This window comes from Natator depressus, chromosome 3, assembly GCF_965152275.1.
Source record: "Natator depressus isolate rNatDep1 chromosome 3, rNatDep2.hap1, whole genome shotgun sequence".
Classification (NCBI taxonomy): Eukaryota; Metazoa; Chordata; order Testudines; family Cheloniidae; genus Natator; species Natator depressus.
The window spans coordinates 183,516,017-183,534,993 of NC_134236.1; the positions used below are offsets into that span (position 1 = coordinate 183,516,017).

Consider the following 18,977-nt stretch of genomic DNA (forward strand, 5'->3'; position numbering starts at 1 on the left):
TTGACAACGCAATTCCTGTTTTTATGTTGTGTCCCCCCCCCCCCCCCCGAAAGAACCCAGCCAGGGAGACAGATACCCACAAGCCCTCCCCGGCAGATCCCAGTTGTGGCCCTCCACAGCCCACACACCAGCCTCCCTACCCCCCCAGAGCCCAGACACCCACTCTCCTCCCACCTCCTCCCCCCCCCCCACCCAAGCCCAGGGATCCAGAGATGGAAATAGCCTAATGCTCAGTCCCAGCTTGTGGGGGGTTTCCTGCAGTGCGCACCTTGGTCTTCTTCCCTCAGGGCATGTGAGGAACTGCAGCTGCTAGGAACCCTCTACTCTTCCCCACCCATCCCCCACAGTGTCTTATATGTGAGCTGGGCTCTGCCAGGTCCAGTGGCCCCTAGTGGTGGCCAGCAGCACTACAGCCCACTTCTGGGCGGGGCGGAATCTGTGCAAAACACATTTCTGTAAAATTCTGCATTGTGCAGTAGCGCAGAATTACCCCAGGAGTAAAACAATCTGACACAGAATTAAGTTATTCTGCCATTTTGCAATCAAAAGTGAATTTAAACACATGCACAGCAGTGCCAGTTAGTGTGGTCTGATGCTTCAAAGGATCATTAAAAAACGTCAATTTAATCCACTATTCTCACAGGCCACTTTTGAGATCTGAGCTACCACACAAAGTGGTTTTTGGATGCTTTACTGCTCATTTTCTCCATTACAGTTCACATATAACCAGCTTTCTAACCTCAGAAGAGAAATTCCTTGAGAATTACTCACTTGTATATGTAATCGTTCATTCTCCTCTATCTTCTTTTGAAGATCTTCATCAAAGACACTCTTCTGCTCTTGACTCAACTGAGATGAAGATTCTCCACTTTTCTGACAAAAATTAAGAAATTTCCATGTATTGCATGCAGTTTTACAGGGCACCCATTCCCAACATGTAAGCATACTTTACACAGCTTTGAATTGGGTCTATTCACATTTCCACAGTAATAGAAGCACACAGACTATGATTAACATCTCTAAAATTCAGTTATTCCAAATATTTCTTACTAACTACATATATCACTTGTATTAAAACACAAGTTCAAAGACAGCACCAGATCTCTAAATTTGGACAATGACAACTGCATGCACAAACTGCATTAAATATATTATTTGTACAGGTAAGGAGACACCAAATGAGTTGGTCATTACTCAAAAAATTCAGTCACAGCATTTGTAAAACCGTATAGGCCTAATCTGGTGAAATGGCATACTCAGACAAAGTTTCAAGTAATAGTTTCTTAACACTAAATGATTGCTTCTTGGAACAACTAGAGCACACAAGGTGAGGCTACTCTTGACACAGAAGCTAATCCAAATAGTGACAGTATCTCAGCTACTGAGTAACAGCGACTACCACACAATTAAGTGCTATATCCTGGGGCAGACAGGTTACCAAAAAGTGACAGTGACACTGAACTTTAGAAAGGAAGATTTCAATAAAATGTAGTTAGTCAAAATGGCTTTAAAAAGTAAGGGAAGTAAAAGCCTTAAGAAGTGGTATGGATGCTACTTAACTAAACAATAATGGAGTGTCATAATACATTCCTGTTGTTGAACAAAAAGGGAACCTGGAAGGCAACGTAAATGGTAAGGTCTGAGAAGGTAGTAGAACCAAACTGCAATCCTTCAAAATTTGGAAGTCTGAACTGACAGAAGCCATAAATCACACCTGGCAATAAGTAAAAGGGAAATTAGAAGGGCCAAAATGCATTTTGAGGAGCAAACAACAAGAGATATAAAAATAGATTTAAGTGTATCAGAAGCACAGAGCTTGTGAAAGAATTGGTGTGTCTGTTGAATCACCAGAGCTAAATGGAGCAATTATGGACAAAAAGGACACTGATGAGAAGCTAAGTGATTTCTCTGTCTCAGTTTTCACCACTGAGAAGACACCTACCCCAGACCTGCTCTTTTCTGATTATGAAGATCAGCTACTCTCAGAAATTCAGGTTTCAGAAGAGTTACTGCAGCAAACTAATAATTTGAAAAGCGATAAGCCAATAGGCATAGATTGTATATATCCGAAAGATAAGAAGACACTTAACGATGAAATGGCTAAGCTGCTATTAAAAACAGCCACTGTTCCAGAAGACTGGAGGATAGGAAAGGTTTTTAAAAAGCTGTTGGAGTGATCTGAGGAACTAGAGGCCAGTAAAGCCTTACATCTGTACCTGGCCAACTGGTTGAAATGATAATTAGAAGCAGAAAAGAACATCTGGAAGATTATGGTATGATAGGTCTAAGCAATATGGTTTTAGCAAAGGAAAATCATGTCTCACTAAACTTTTAGAATTTATTGAAGGTGTCCATAAAGTAACAGCTGAAGGAAAACTAGCTGATGTAGTTCATTTAGACTTTAAAAGGCCTTTGACGAGGTTCCGTACAAGACAGGGTGGATAAAAGCCAATGGTTTTTAAAACTGACAGCATAAGGTAAAGCCTAAATTTATTATAATCTATTAAGATTATGTAAATTAAATACAAAAATAATACTAAGCGATGTTTGCTGTAAAACTTTACAGGAAGACAAACACTAAACTGGTGGGCTAAGCACCTGGAAACAAAGTTTGTTGATGTGCTAAACCAACTTTTGAAAGCAATAGCCTCTTCTGCAAGTGCAGAGATAATATTTTCTTCATTTGAGTTTATTTAACGAGTTCAGCTCAAATGACCAGTTCAGTCAGCGTTAAAAAAATCAACTGGGATTTGAAAAAGCAGAAAAGCTTGTTTTCCTCTTTCAATCTATGAATAAAACTACTTGTGAGAGGGTGAGCTCTACGATCTGTAAAAATCTTGAAGGACATGTTGACCAGAAACAATCACTTCAATTCATTAACTACAGATATTTCCTTTGTTTAACAAGGTTAATTTTAATTTTTGTTTTCAGCACTCTTAAGTAGTTCTATTCAATACAAAAATTAAAATGCTGGTTTTGTGCATTTGTAATTGAATCTGAATTTCCATCCAAACAGGCTTTGACACAAGTCCTGAGTCAAACAAGAATCTAGTAAATAAGAAATGCACCATTCACCATTTTAAAAAATGTAACTGTTAACACTCTGAATAAATGTAAGTTAAGCTATATAATTGCTTAAATAAGTGTGCATAATATAGTGTATTCTGGTTAGTAAAAAGCAGCACCAAATTTAGTGAAAAGGCTATATTCAGGTGCAAATCAACATGTTTTAATAATTACCAACTAATGAGAATCAACTTTTGTCTAGAAAATAAACTAAAAAGTACAAATACAAAACAGATGACTTCAGTCAATCCATCCTGGCAGAAGACGCTACCAAAGAACCTAAATAGTCATGGGGTGAGAGTCAAAGTACTGTCTTCAATCAAAAACTGGCTAGGAAACAGAAAGATACAAATAAGAATAAAAGGTCAGTTATCATGCAAGAAGTTCAGAGTGGGGTGACTTAAGGTTCTGTACTAAGTTCTGTGTTGTTTAATATACTTATTAAAGATGTGGAAAGGGAATAAGTAAGTGAAATTTAATGCTGACAAATGTACAATGCACACTGGAGGGGAAAAAATTAAATATTCATACACCTTACAGAATTCTAAGTAAACTGTATCAACTCAAGATATCAACTTGAATATTCTTGATACTCATACAGAATTATCAATTAACGATACAAATTTTGGAAAGGATATTTATCTCATGCTTCAGGGATTAAGTAAATCTACTAAAAATCAGTCGGAGATTTAACCTGCAGAGGGGGCAGATTCCTACACATTTATCTATTTCAGGATTCTTACACTTGACTCTGAATTATCTGGTATTGGCCACTGTCAAAGACAGGATACTGGACCAGATAGACTGGAGTATAAATTCCTATGTTCCTACTCATCAAATCATGGGAAACCACGGTCCACACAGTTTACAGATTTGCAAAGAATCACAGGGTTAGAAGGGACGAGAGAGAGAGACAAGTTGATAAACATTAGGTTTGTATTGTATACGCACTAAATGCAGGGCATTCTCTACTGCTTGTTTTACAACGTATGTTCATTTATTTTAAATTAAATGTCTTTATTATTAGATACTATCAAGTTGTGCAGCAACGCTCTACCAATTTGTTACCGCTATGAAGTTCCCATACAGTACCTGGTGCAAAAATATACGTGGGGATAGAAAGGTAGAAAAGAAGAAGTGAAGGACATTGTTTTATGTTTCTTACTAAGATGCTGCTAAAAACAAGACCAGAGATGGAAAGCCAGGACATTTTTCTTTAAGTAAATTGTTTTAATTTGAAGCCTACCTTGTTTTTCTTGCCCTTGACTTCACTTAAGGCAAGTTCATCCTGAAGCAGTTCCACCCTCTTTGCAAGCTGTTGATTTCGAAATGTCAAACTGTCCATTTCTTGTTGCAGTTTTCTCAACGATTGGTCCTTCATCTTCAGTTGTTCCTGAATTAGCATAAAAGTTTCAACAATCCACTATGATTTCAGCACAAGCTTTATAAAAGTGTGACTAATATTCCAAAAAAAAAAAACAAAAACAAAAAAAAACAAAAACAAACAAACAAACAAACAAAAAAACCAAACAAAAACACCCACAAAGGAATAACAGTAATTATACAAAATCTAAAAATTCAACACAAATTGCTTTGTTCATTTGTATACAACCTAAAGGCACATATGGATTGTTTTTAGCAAAAGAGTTTAGCTTCCTTAAGTCTACTCAAAGCTTGCTGCAAGTGGGTACTTCTTCCTTTTACAGAGTCAGATGGACACTTCCTGGTGACTGTACTGTAAATGCCCACCACACAGCATCAGAAGCAGAATAGTTGCAGATGGGAAATTCTTACTAAATCAATCCTTTGTCACAATTAGTGACATCCACTTAACCACAAAGCAGATCTGCAAAATTTCACCATCTGATCATACAGTTTGACAAGACTGAGTGAAATTAAATAGAAGACTTTTTAACTTGTACCTTCAGAGAAGCAGAATTTGCTTGCTCATCCACAACACCTTTTTTCAGCACCTGATTCTGAGCTCGAAGCTGAAAACAAGAGGTGCAAATTATTAATCCAGCCAGGAATAACAAACGTACAAAGTGTTCATTAACAACCTGCAAGAGTACTTATCTTTGTTTAGGAAAATACTAAATATGTGCATTTTTAAGCAGGCCATATTAGTTCTGTTACAGATATACTGTTGTAATATTGAAAAAAGTTTAAAACCAGCATAACCCAATTCTATTGTTTTACATTTTGGAAAACAAGTCAGTCATTTTACCTTCTATGAACTTCACTCTCAACCAAACTGTTCTTAAACAAGAAATATACATCTTAGTAACAGGACAATTTTAAAGCGTGGTTATAGTCTGAAGAGCAACTATACAAAAATGGCACCTTTTTACTAAAGAAACCTACTCCCTGTATATATTTCTGCTTCTTTTCAGGACAAAAATAAGTTTTGTTTTGCCCTCTTTTTTTTTTTTTTTTTAAAACAACTTTATTTTTGTTCACACCACAGAACCAACACAGCTAACAGAGTCAGCAGGATTCTATGCCACCTCATGTTTCCACAGAATTGTTAACTACATTCTGATTACAAAACCTGTGACACTGGTAATGAAGCATAAGCCAGAGAGAACACAGCTTGACTTAACATCTCAGGATGAGTTTGCAGACTGCCAAAAAACTCCCATCTTTTTACTATGACCTTGGCTAGTTTGAGCTGGAAATCACTGAGACAAAGATGGAGCTCCACAATGACATTTTTCTATTCACTTTTCAGAGTATCACCTCTCAAGCATTAATAATAAAGGCATGGATCGTTCCATCTTTCCATTCCTTGATAACGGCTCTGATTCAGGTTTGTTCACCAGTAGTTTGTATTAATTTGACGTGGCTGAGTCCAACAGCTGCAGACATGAATTAAAATGGTCTGCACTGCACTTGAGAAAGTCACTGGCTGAAGCACAAAAGGGGTGAATTCACAAAGCAATACTGATGTCTAAACTTTTGTCTGACAGCCGAACATTTCAAAAGATCAAGAGACAACAATTAATACTGTGGGCCTATTATGCTCCCTTTGAATTGCTTAGGGGGCCAAAAGAGAGAGGAAGCCACCTGCAAGTTGCCTACCGGGAACTTCCCAAGCACAGGGAGTCCCAGCAGGTGTAGGGCCAATATAACAGGTTCCTATGCCTCCCCCCTCACAGCTACTGGCACAGGGAGCATGTCTACTATCCTTAACTGAAGTATGATCCACGAGCTGACAGAAGTTGTGCTTTAGTCAAATATAAGTTATAGCAGAGGTGGGCAAACTACAGCCCGCGGGACCCTCCTAGGCCTAAGAGGCTAGCCTCCCCTGCTGTTCCCCCTCCCTCACAGCCTCAGCTCACTGCGCCGCTGGCGCAATGCTCTGCGCAGCAGGGCTGCAAGCTCTTGCCGGGCAGCGCAGCTGCAGAGCCACGGCCTGACCCGGTGCTCTGTGCTGCGCAGTGGTGTGGCTGGCTCCACCTGGGTGGCACAGCTGCCTGTCCTGGTACTGTAGGCGGCACAGCTGTAGCTCCGTCAGCCACTGGTGCTCCAGGCAGCAAGGTAAGGGGGCAGGGGGGTTGAATGGGGGCAGGAGTCCTGGGGGGGGGAGTCAGTGGCAGAGGGCCAGGGCCGGGGCCGGTCAGGGAGCAGGCAGGGGTGGATGGGGCAGGAATCCCGGGGGGGGGGGGTGGAGAGGGGTCAGATATGGGGCAGGGGTCAGGCCACGCCCGGCTGTTTGGGGAGGCACAGCCTCCACTAACTGGCCCTCCATACAATTTCAGAAACCCGATGTGGCCTTCAGGCCAAAAAGTTTGCCTACCCTTGTGCTAAGTCAATAGGACAGTGCTCTCCCATCGACTTCTGTAATCCACCTCAATGTGAGGCAGAAGCAATGCCAATGGGAGAGCAGTGTAGACACTGCTGTAAGTCGATGTAGGTTACGTCGACTTCAGTTATGTAACTGAAACAGCGTAACTTACATTGACTTAGTGCCATAGTGAAAACAAGCCCTCAATCACTCCTCTTGAAGGTGTTCCACTTTTTATAAATAAGGCCTTGTCTAGACTGCAGAGTTTTATTGACAAAAGTCAGCTTTCATCAACAAAACAGTAGAGGTGTACAAACTACAAAGCTCCTTCCACCTACAAAAACCTCTCCTGCTTTGCTCACAAAATAAAACCATCTTGACAAGAGGCATAAAGCTTTTTGCAGCAAAGTTGTATTGACAAAGTAACAGTGTAGACACTGCGCTTGGTTAGGTCACTGTAAATGGCCTCTAGGAGGTGTCTCACAATGCCCATCCTGACCGCTCTGGTCAGTGGTTTGAACTCCACTACCCTGCACCCAGGTACATAGACATCCAACCTTCCCCCCTAAAAGGCCTAGGAATTTTTGAAATTCCACTTCCTGTTCGCTTGGCGTGGACAGCTCACATCACAGCTTCCCAGCTGATCACAGCAGGTCCACGCAGCAAACCCTCTCCTGCCTGGAACACACCTGAGTTGTTGGATCTGCTGACACTGTGGGAAGAGGAGGCTGTGCAGTTTCAGCTCCGCTCCAGCCGTAGGAACACTTCAATATCTATAGTCAGATTTCTCATGGCATGTTGGGCAAAGGCTACGAACACGACACACACCAGTGCCGTGCGAAGATAAAGCTGCTGAGGCAGGTGTACCAGAAGGCAAGGGAGTCAAACCGTCACTCTGGTAATGGGCCAAAGACCTGCCACTTCTATAAGTAGCTGGATGCCACCCGCGGTGGCGACCCCACCTTCACCACCAAGAGCCCTGTAGAGACTTCGGTAGGGCTGGAGACAGTGGCCTCAACACAGAGGACAAAGCCGTGGACGAGGAGGTCAAGTTGGAGGACGACGTGGAGCACACAGCAGGGTGACCTGGTGGCATGGCAAGTCAGGACATCTTTTCCACTCTAGAGGGTTGTAGCCAATCCCAGCAGTCCATCTCTGGTGCGCGTGATGAAGAGGAGAGCTCTAGTAAATGTTCTTTTTCAGTTCATGCTGCTTGGTTATATGGGGTAGAGCTGTCCTTTGCTTTGTATATTCTAGCAGATGGGATAGACATGTACAAAACTAGCTCTGTTTGGGTATGCTTCACACTCCCCTGTGCAGCTACACAGTGGGGGCCCTGGGGAGCAGTGTTAGTGCACACCGAGATTTCACAAGAATCCTCTGGACAGATCTCTAGGAAACTTTTCTGGAGATAGTCGTCAATCCTATGCTGAAGCTTTGTTGGCGAGAGCTGCTTTGTTCCTTCCCTCATTGTAGGAAACTTTCCTGCGCCAATCTGCAATCACTTGTGCAGGGACCAAAGCAGCACACAGGCAAGCAGCATAGGTAACCGGTCTGAAGCCACACATATGCAGAAGATGCACTCTTGCATCCCTCAGAAGTGAGATATCGACTTCAGTGACCCCCGCCTGTGGAAAATGGTGGCAGAATTTACAGTATTGTCCCTAGTCGCCTGTACTGATGCCCTTAAAAAAACCACTTAGACCCTTGGCCTCATCTTGAGTGTCCTTCCTCTCCCCCAAGCCAAACTCACCATGTTTAAGATGTTCACCGAGTTGTGTGATTGCAAGGGACAGTGAGAAACTGAGTCATATTTTAGAAGAGGGGCATCGTACTATAATGATTCGATGCTGTGCATGCATAACAATCATGCTTCTGTTTACTGTTCCTTGTGCTTCCGCAGAGGTGGCCTTGAGGGGAACGCCCTACACACTGGCGGAGCACCTCCGTCATATAAGGAAGCAAACAAGGAGGAGAAAGGAGGACATGTTTCGAGAGGTGATCCAATCCTCAGAGACCAAAAAACAAGAACACAGAGCAGGGAGATTTCAGAGTTGCAGCCATGTTAGTCTGTATCCACAAAAAGAAAAGGAGGACTTGTGGCACCTTAGAGACTAACAAATTTGAGCATGAGCTGTAGCTCACGAAAGCTTATGCTCAGATAAATTTGTTAGTCTCTAAGGTGCCACAAGTCCTCCTTTTATTAGAGCAGGGAGAGAGACTTTAAAAGAAAATTATAAAATAGACAGACAGAACTGAATGGAAAGCCAGGATCGAATTTTAATGGGCAAGGAGCGGATGATAAAAGTGACAGAGGAGCAAACGGAGATGTTGAAGTCCCTAATCATGCAGCAGGCAGAATACATTTGTGTTCGGCCCCCTGTGCAGCTGATACAGAACTGCTTTCCATGCCCCCCCCCAAAGTCCTCCCACACATTCCTTGAAACTTCTCAGCCCATCTCGGTACACTGTTCACTCCACCCCTTCGGACAGTTTCGAAAATGATGCACACAGCTATTGGAGCCTACACGGACCTTCATTGTTATCTCCCTTCCCATCAAGCCTTTTGTGTGTGTGTTGTTAATTGGTATTTAATAAAAACACTCTCTGAAAGATAACCCCAATCTTTGTCTTCTACACACAGTGGTTGCTGGTGGAATTAATACACAGTGGGAATATGATCATTTGCTGACTACAAATCACAGCCAGAAATCATCAAAATTCTCATGCAAGGCAGCAAGTTAACAAAGCATAGCAGAGTGCTGTACAGAACAAGACACTGCTGGTGCTCATTGTCAAAATGGTGCCTCAAAGCCTCCTTGATTCAAATAGTCCCACGTTGTGCCCCTCTAACAGCTCTGGTATCTGGCTGCTCAAAATCAGTCTCCACGCTCCACTCCTGGGGAAACTTATCACCCTTAGCCTCATAAATACTGTGGAGCGCACAGCAGGCAACTATGACCATGGGAATATTTTCCTCATTTAGGTCTAACCTGGCATAAAGACAGAACCAGCATGCTTTTAATCTGCCAAAGGCACATTCTATGGTCATCCTGCGCCTGCTCAGCCTATTGTTGAAGCGCTCCTTGCTTCTGTCCAGGTTTCCCGTATAAGGCTTCATGAGCCATGGGAGTAAGGGGTACACTGGGACTCCCAGGATCACTATGGGCATTTCAACACTCCCCTCCCCACTGGAATCTTCTGGTCTGGAAAGAAAGTTACTGCTTGCAGCATTCTGTACAGTCCAGTGTTCCTGAAGATGTGTGCATCATGCATCTTCCTGGACCACCCTGTGTTGATGTCAGTGAAACACCCACTGTGATCCATAAGTGCCTGCAATACCATAGAGAAGCAACCCTTTTTATTGATATATTCTGTCACAAGATGGTCCAGGGCCAAAATTGAGAATTGTGTGCCATCTATTGCCCCGTCGCAGTTAGGGACTGCAACTCACCAGTAGCAGTCTGAAGTTGCCAGCTTCCACACACTGATTGCCATGTGCTTCTCTACCGAGAGGCCATCTCTTATTTTGGTGTCCCTGGCTGCAGTGAGCACAGTTCCAGGAAAGTGGCTTTCCGCATCCAAAAGTTCTGCAGCCATTGCTCATCATCCCAGACCTGCTTAACAATGGGATCCCACCACTCAGTGCTTGCTTCCCGAGCCCAGAAGAGACAGTACAGTGTGTGCAGTTGCTCCATGAATGCCAAAAGTAATCTGGTGTTGTTTCTTCCCATGGCACACAGCAGGTCATGCACCTCTGATTCCTGTTGAGAGTGGGTGCTCATGATATACTTCATAACCAGCTGGGATGCGTTCATAACAGTGACAACAGTCAAGAGCAGTGCAGGATCCAGCCTGTCAGACAGAGATGGCAGGCACATAGTAAACCGGGGCTGTTGAAAAATACAATGCAACACAGTCGGAAGCCCATGGAACGATGGGACACACGAAACCGCACCATGGGATGTTTAACCCACACCCATGATGCACCGCGATCCCTTCTGCCTTTCCACAACTTCTAGGTGCAGAAGGTAGCGAGTAGCACAGTGGGATAGCTACCCATAGTGCACTGCTTTCACTGTTGATGCTAGAACACCAACTGCGGACGTGCTCCGCCGACAGAAGTAAAGTTGTGTGAACGTGCACAAGCCATTTAATTTTTTCCGTTTTCTGATCATCAGCGTAACTTACGTCGACAAAATTCTGTATGTAGACAACATCCAAATAGTCTTTGGACCAGAGACTTGAACTTGGGTCTTCCACATCCTAAGTGAGTGCCCTAACTACTACACTAAAATGACTATGAATTGCCACTATGAATGACAATGAATAGTCACTGGGCCTGCTAAGGTTAGAAAGGAGGGCACCTCCTTCTCCTCCTGTCATTTTGTGAATGGCATTTAAGTCTCAAATAAAAAGAAAAAAAGGCCAAACAGTTTCTGTTGACCCAATACTGCATGTTTTCGCAAATAAACTATAAATCCAAAGAACAAAAAACTTTCACCCTACTCTAGTCATAACCACTCCAGTAGCTGGAATGTTTTGTTCCCCTCCTTTTTTTAAACATTCAACTTATTAGCTTCTTTCACAAAACAAACTAGAACCTAAAAAATTGAGGCTCAAAGCACTAAATTCCCTACAATATCTCCCTGAGCAATTTCTAATTTCTAAGATACAGTAGGACAGCAGTAGAAGGTGGTAATACTAAAATGCTTCTGCAAGGGGTACAATTCTGAAGCTAATTTCAGCTTGCAGCACTTCTGGAACAGAGCATCATAAGGATATAGGTCACAGATCTATGACCTAAGTTCCCTATAAGGCTATTTAGGGCCACGCACGTGCCCCAGCCCGGCCAAAGACCTCCGGAGCTGCCAGGGAGAGGTGCCCCTCCCCTGGCCCCGAGCTGCTGCGGTGAGAGAGGGCTGGGGGGGAGTCCTCTCTCCCCGCCACAGCCCCGGGGCACCCTACACCCGAAACCCCTCATCCCTGTCCCCACCCCAGAGCCCACACCCCCCTCACCCCAACCCTGAGCTCCCTCTTGCACCCCGAATCTCTCATCCCTAGCCCCACCCCAGAGCCTTCACCCCTAGCCAGAGTCCTCACCTTCTGCACCCAACCCTCTGCCCCAGCCCCCTCATCACCTCAATATTGGTGCACATAACAAAATTCATTCCCCACGTGGACGTAAAAAATTAGAGGGAACATTGTCTGTGACTGGTTTAGACTCTTTGCAGCTCATGGTTGCTGACAGCAGCCACTAAAGCAGTGTGATTTCAGGTGGACAGCAGCAATGGAATCTAGAGACAAACCGTCAAACCTGGCAAGAATATGCTGCCAAACACTTCTATTGCTAAGAAGCACAATATCTGAGCACTGCCGCTTCCTATATAGATGTTACCAGAACCTGCACGTGAACTGCAGCATCCACTTTCCCCCCAATTGTCCTTTCTTACACAGAATGGAGGCTCAGTGCTGTTAACCCAATATGGGATCTCTCTCTAACTGGAGGACCTGCATGCACTTTAGAAAATGAGTACCATTCCCCCTTAGGATGTCTAAAAGAGCTCCCTAGAGTTCCCTCACGTTAGCGGCAGCAGCAGTGGAGGCGAGAAGGTGAAAAGAGGTAATAGTGAGTAACCACTTGGGCAGCTGTAAGGCAGAAGAAAACACTAAGGGCACCCTATAGCCACCTTGGAGTAGGGGTGGAATCAAGTAAAGTTATCTCCAAAGTGCTGCAAAAAGGTGGAGCAGGACAAACACTCGTAGTGAATACCCACCACTGCCAGCCTGAGCAGAAAGGAAGCTCAGTCCATCCAACTAGGGGTAAGTATGGCGGTGGGGATTGAAGACAAGCACACCCCCATCAAATAAATACCTATGACAGGTGAATGGGTGGGGATGGAAAAGGAAGGAGTGCTACAACCAGTTTCATTGCCATTGATAACCAGCAGCCTGGGCTTTGCTCTACCATTCCCTTCTGCTGCAGGCAAGGCTCCCTAGCTTCTCTCTCCAGGAAGCAGGACAGCCCTTTGAGAAATCGTAGGAAACTGAGAGAAAACAGGGACTGTGTCTTCCCAGCCCTCTCTAGCTCTTCCTCTCCTTCAAGGAATGCAAACTCAGACGCTAAACGAGAAATGTCCATATCACAGCAATGAATTTTTCAATCCCTGACTGCAGTGTTACTCTCCCTCATGCTCCAAGGCATCAGGAAGGGCCAGGAAGATTATGAGTGGGCCAGTGCTGGAGCATGAGCCACAGTATCAATACTAGAAAATGTGAATCTGCTATGTGAGAGCTGCATATTACTTTCAGATCAGCAGTTTACAGCAGCCATTTCTCGCACTACACCATTGCTATCTGTAGGAATTTGCTACTTAGGGTGCACTGAGTATGCTCAGTAACATCTGCTGAAGCCACTGGCCTTCACCCTGCTCTTACTTGGCATAGGATTCTGCAGACTACTTTTTAAAGGAGTTAAAGGGGGCAAATCGGAGGAGAGGGATGGCCAGGGTCTGAGCAGGGGGCGGAAATTGACTGGTATGGGGGGGGGGGTGTCAAACAGCTGGAGGCAGGGTTAGGATAGGGGCTGAAGGGCAAAATCAGGGATGGGGGGAGAAAAGGAGCCAGGGTAAAGCCCAGGGGTGAGGCACTGCCAGAGGGTGACAACCCCAGCACAGGTGGTAACAGTTACCCTGGTGAACTGAGACACCAGTGTTTGCACAAAATAGGGTGGGGGGACAGAGGGGCTTTTTTATTTCCCCTCCCACAAACAGTACCTCTTAGCATGGGCTTCCCAGGGCTGCGTTCTTAAAGGCACAGGCATCCCAATGACATCCCTTTCCTTAAAGGCACAGGCAATGCCTAGTCACTGCAGCTGCTCTGTCTGATGTAACCTACTGAGGTGCTGCAAGAGACTTAATTCAGTGAAACATTTTACATATAACCCCTCAGAAATAAAGAATCCCTTATCAGTGTACCTGATTGCATAAAGTCTCATAGCAGTTCACAAATTTGACTTATCTGCCGCTGGGATTCCCTGAATTCCTCTTAGCACTTCACCATTTAGCTTTGTTATTGTGCAAATGCATGTCATTGGACTATTTAATTTATATTTTAACAACAAATACTTATACATATTTTCAATAAGTACTTGCTAGTAGTTTTAGCAATGACATCTGTGTTTCTATTATCGCACTATGTTTATTATTTATTATTGCATTAGGTTTTTTACTGCGGTTTCTAATTTCGAATTTATAAGTAACTTTTTCTTCTTATTTTTAGAGAAGTTTATTCTATTGGATCATCTGACTTCCAGTCTGACTGAATTTCTGGCCTGGTCTCAAAACTTTGTTTTCATTTAATCTACGAACAGTGATTGCCTTTTGTAACTGTTATTTTGCCTCTCAAAAAAAACCTCCCTTAGTGTTTTTCCCGCATGCCATTGCTTGTGTGTTGAAGTTGATTCTCAAATATTCAATAAAGGCAGTATACTATCTCATGTAACATCTTTCTCAAAGGCAAAAATCTACTGTAATTTTTGCTATACATTAGAACTGCCATAATGGATCAGACCAATAGTCTGTCTAGTTCAGTATCCTGTCTTCCGACAGCAGCCAGTGCCAGGTGCTTCAGAGGGAATGAACAGAACAGGCAATCACTGAGCGAACCATCCCATTGTCCACTCCCAGCATCTGGCAGTCAGAGGTTTAGGGAGACCCAGAGCATGGGGATGCATCCCTGATTATCTTGGCTAATAGTGGACACACCTATCCTGAGGAACTGATCTAATTCTTTGTTGAACCCATTTATAATTTTGGCCTTCAAAACATAATGAACACATCTACAACCCCAGATAGCTTGACAACCACAAAAATTCTAAAAACATGAGTTATACACCCTGAAGTCAAGAAATTTTAATAAATACATGATATTTTGTTCTTATGTGCCTCTTGGTTCCTGAGCTTTTAGAGTGCAATAAGGCCAGTTCCAAAAAGCTGGAGCCTAAACACCTGAACGAATCTTGGTCTACTCTCATACTTAGGTTTCAAAGTAGCAGCCGTGTCAGTCCGTATCTGCAAAAAGAAAAGGAGGACTTGTGGCACCTTAGGAAATTCCTGTTACCTCTCCCAAACATTTCATATACCTAAAGCCATATCTACACTACAAGGGTATGTTAACTCAAATTATGTCAACATAGACTCGCTACGGTTACTATGTCACTTGTGCACATATCTATTGGACTCCTTGTCTTGGCAGTGAATGTACTCACCAGAAGCACTTGTATCAATTCAGAGTGTGGTGCACCATGAATAGATATACCACTGTGCAACTCATCACTGTCCACTGCACTGTATTTTGGGAAGCTTTGGTTTGGCATTGTATGCTGAGGCCCAAACACTTTTATGTAGAAATCCATGATTAAATGAAGTCTTCCTGACTAGTGATTTAAATCAAATCCACCCTGCTGCTAAAAAAACTGGTTTGTTTTTGTAATAACCTTGCAGTAATGAGAGTGACTGAGCTGTTGAGAAGTGACAACACAATCAAGACAAGACAAGTTAGGTTTTAACAGTGAGGGAAAAGGTTCAAGAAAATGTCTCAAAAATTAAATCAGAGAGCAATGAGGTGATGTGAGCACCATGGTCCTGAGTGTAATTTTTGTGGTGGTATCTTGTTTCTTAATAAATGTAACAGTGACAAAAGCAGAAGTCTGTATAAAGCACAATGGTAGATTTTCTGCCTATGAGCTTGCTTTCAAAAGGAATTTATAAGTATTTTAAATACTATTTATAATGTTTTGCACTACTCTCAATGTTGTGTGTGCATTCTATGTTTCATAGAATCATAGAATATCAGGGTTGGAAGGGACCTCAGGAGGTCATCTAGTCCAACCCCTTGCTCAAAGCAGGACCAATCCCCAATTAAATCATCCCAGCCAGGGTTTTGTCAAGCCTGACCTTAAAAACTTCTAAGGAAGGAGATTCTACCACCTCCCTAGGTAACGCATTCCAGTGTTTCACCACCCTCCTAGTGAAAAAGTTTTTCCTAATATCCAACCTAAACCTCCCCCACTGCAACTTGAGACCATTACTCCTTGTCCTGTCATCTTCTACCACTGAGAATAGTCTAGAACCATCCTCTTTGGAACCACCTCTCAGGTAGTTGAAAGCAGCTATCAAATCCCCCCTCATTCTTCTCTTCTGCAGACTAAACAATCCCAGTTCCCTCAGCCTCTCCTCATAAGTCATGTGTTCCAGACCCCTAATCATTTTTGTTGCCCTTCGCTGGACTCTCTCCAATTTATCCACATCCTTCTTGTAGTGTGGGGCCCAAAACTGGACACAGTACTCCAGATGAGGCCTCACCAATGTCGAATAGAGGGGAATGATCACGTCCCTTGATCTGCTCGCTATGCCCCTACTTATACATCCCAAAATGCCATTGGCCTTCTTGGCAACAAGGGCACACTGCTGACTCATATCCAGCTTCTCGTCCACTGTAACCCCTAGGTCCTTTTCCGCAGAACTTCTGCCTAGCCATTCGGTCCCTAGTCTGTAGCTGTGCACTGGGTTCTTCCGTCCTAAGTGCAGGACCCTGCATTTATCCTTATTGAACCTCATCAGGTTTCTTTTGGCCCAATCCTCCAATTTGTCCAGGTCCCTCTGTATCCTATCTCTGCCCTCCAACGTATCTACCACTCCTCCCAGTTTAGTATCATCCGCAAATTTGCTAAGAGTGCAATCCACACCATCCTCCAGATCATTTATGAAGATATTGAACAAAACCGGCCCCAGGACCGACCCCTGGGGCACTCCACTTGACACCGGCTGCCAACTAGACATGGAGCCATTGATCACTACCCGTTGAGCCCGACAATCTAGCCAACTTTCTACCCACCTTATAGTACATTTCTTTACCAACAGACTGTATGACCTACTATCTAGTGGAAAGGGACTAATAGAGATTTATTTTTAAATGCTCATTAAGGGTTTTTCATGCAATAGCCCTAAAATTCAGCTTGTAAAATGCTTTTTAAACAGTCCTGTAAAGATAGGAACGTGGGCCTCGTCCTCTCTACTTCAGAAATGTGTTTGGTATCAAGTGTTATCTATTAAGTACTGTGAGGATGTTTCCTAAGAATCTGGTCATACAGCTAAAGCGTCACTTATGATTTCTTGAGCGCTGGGGCCATCAGGAGCACTGAGGAATGAGGGTTTCCCGCACCACTACAGAATAGGTGTAGGAGAATACACTCCACACAGTGCATGGCTCCTCTGGGGTGCTCAGTATAGCTGGCAGTGCCTTCTGCCCCTACCTGTTTGCCATCAGGGTATTTAGGCAGCAGCAACAGTATGGCTTCCACATGTATGGGAGTGTGTGTGGGAGGGAAAGGACTTCTTGGCCCTCTTCTCACCTCCACCAACAATAATGCCTCTGTGTGATGGCAGCCATATTTTGATCCTGTAATAAATAGATAGGAACTGCCAGGAAAAATTTCAGGTGAGCATAGATGGCCCTCAGTAAGGGAAATAGGAAATTCAAAATACTCCTTTCTACCCAGTCCCCAAAGACTAAAATATACCTGCATGGAGACAAACCCATCTGGCTCATCTTTACACTACAGACTGCAAAATCTCTTTCTGAACAAGCCCTTTCAACTCCAACAAGATATTACCCCAGGAGCTTCCTGGAAGCTACACTCCCTTTGATCAGAAACCTCTCAGTCAAGGCAACAGGACAAGTGCATTACTGCCTGTGCCTGCCTGCTGACTTGATGAACTGTAATGGTCAGAAATCACACCAGCACAGAAGTATACTGAATCATAGAAGGTTAGGGTTGGACGGGACCTCAGGAGGTCATCTAGTCCAACCCCCTGCTCAAAGCAGGACCAATCCCCAATTTTTGCCCCAGATCCCTAAATGGCCCCCTCAAGGATTGAACTCACAACCCTGGGTTTAGCAGGCCAATGCTCAAACCACTGAGTTATCCCTCCCCCCTAAAGAAGCAAACCCTAAGGAAATTAAGAGTTTAAATTCTCCTCCAGATGTCCCGCATCCCACTAAAATGAATAGAACCCACAGGTCACTAGGGCACAAGAATCAATGTCAGAATGCTACAGTGTTAGCGCCATAAATGAAGCTGCAAAATAAATTATGTTTAAATGACCTCACCACTTTTTACGATCCTCTATTAAGAGATAATTGATATGTACACCAGGCAGGGTCATTTGGAAGCCAAAGACTTTATGCTTCCATCCCACTCTATTGTCAAATTTTAGCAAATTAGGACAAGTCAGCAAATAAGAACCACCTTAGGTATCAGTAACTGCTAATGGTAACAATTAGCTGCTACTGGTAACAAATTACATCAAATAGCAGGTTTTTTACAATGCCTTACATACGAGTAACTGCTAGCAGTTTCTCGCACTACCGTCCCAGTATCAGTGCTGGCATCTGGAGAGTATCGCGATAGAGGAAGAGTATCGGCATCACGGTGTCTCACGCCCAGTACCTTCGAATACTCCTGAGCCAGTTTCTGGTACTTCCCGGGCAGCTCTGCACCCGCCGCCATCGCCCCACAGCTCCTTAGTAGCTACCACTGCCCACGGTCGCCGCGGTGCAACCACGCCCCGTCCGTACCGCCACACTTCCGCGTTTAGACATGAGAACGCGCTAACGTCACCACGCAATCTCACACTAGACTACGGGGTGAGGCCGACTTCCCTCCTCGACGCCATCATCTTGACGCAAAGTCCAAGATGGCGGAGCGAGGGCGGATCACGAGCTACCCTCTCCCTCCGTAGCTTGCCTACAACAGACAGAGAAACCGGAGTGCGGGTCACGTGACACGGGAAGGTGCGAGCGCGCCATCGTTACCATGGCAACAGCCTCACACGCGCCCCTAGGTTACGCGTAACGGGGCTACGGAGCCCGACCAAGGCCAATAGACAACGGAGCGGCGGGGCCCGAGGGCTCTGACGCCGCGCACCCATCCCAACGCTGAGCTGAAGCTAGCCCGCGAGCGTGCAGTGGGTGACTTGAGAGGGTTCAGTGTTAGAGGCTGGAGGTGTGTGGGGGCTGGATTCTCACCGGTATCTAGCCGACCAGCTCCCATTGATAAAAC

At 44.2% G+C, this 18,977-nt stretch overlaps 1 protein-coding gene across 3 annotated transcripts in view; it reads right to left on the reverse strand.

The window, feature by feature from the left end:
- Positions 1–18,663, reverse strand: part of PPP1R21 (protein phosphatase 1 regulatory subunit 21) — a 62,282-nt gene extending 43,619 nt beyond the window's left edge. The window contains exons 1-4 of one of the 3 annotated variants that reach the window (XM_074949444.1): positions 10,308–10,686; positions 4,989–5,057; positions 4,313–4,459; positions 772–873 (exon numbers count right to left, since the gene is read on the reverse strand). In XM_074949444.1, coding sequence (XP_074805545.1) covers positions 772–873; positions 4,313–4,459; positions 4,989–5,057; positions 10,308–10,604 — 615 coding nt within the window. In that variant the 5' untranslated portion in view covers positions 10,605–10,686. Of the gene's footprint in view, positions 1–771; positions 874–4,312; positions 4,460–4,988; positions 5,058–10,307; positions 10,694–18,365 lie in introns of those variants that run through there. The other 2 variants (XM_074949445.1, XM_074949447.1) reach the window with 2 other exon arrangements.
- Between the last annotated feature and the right edge of the window lie 314 nt (positions 18,664–18,977).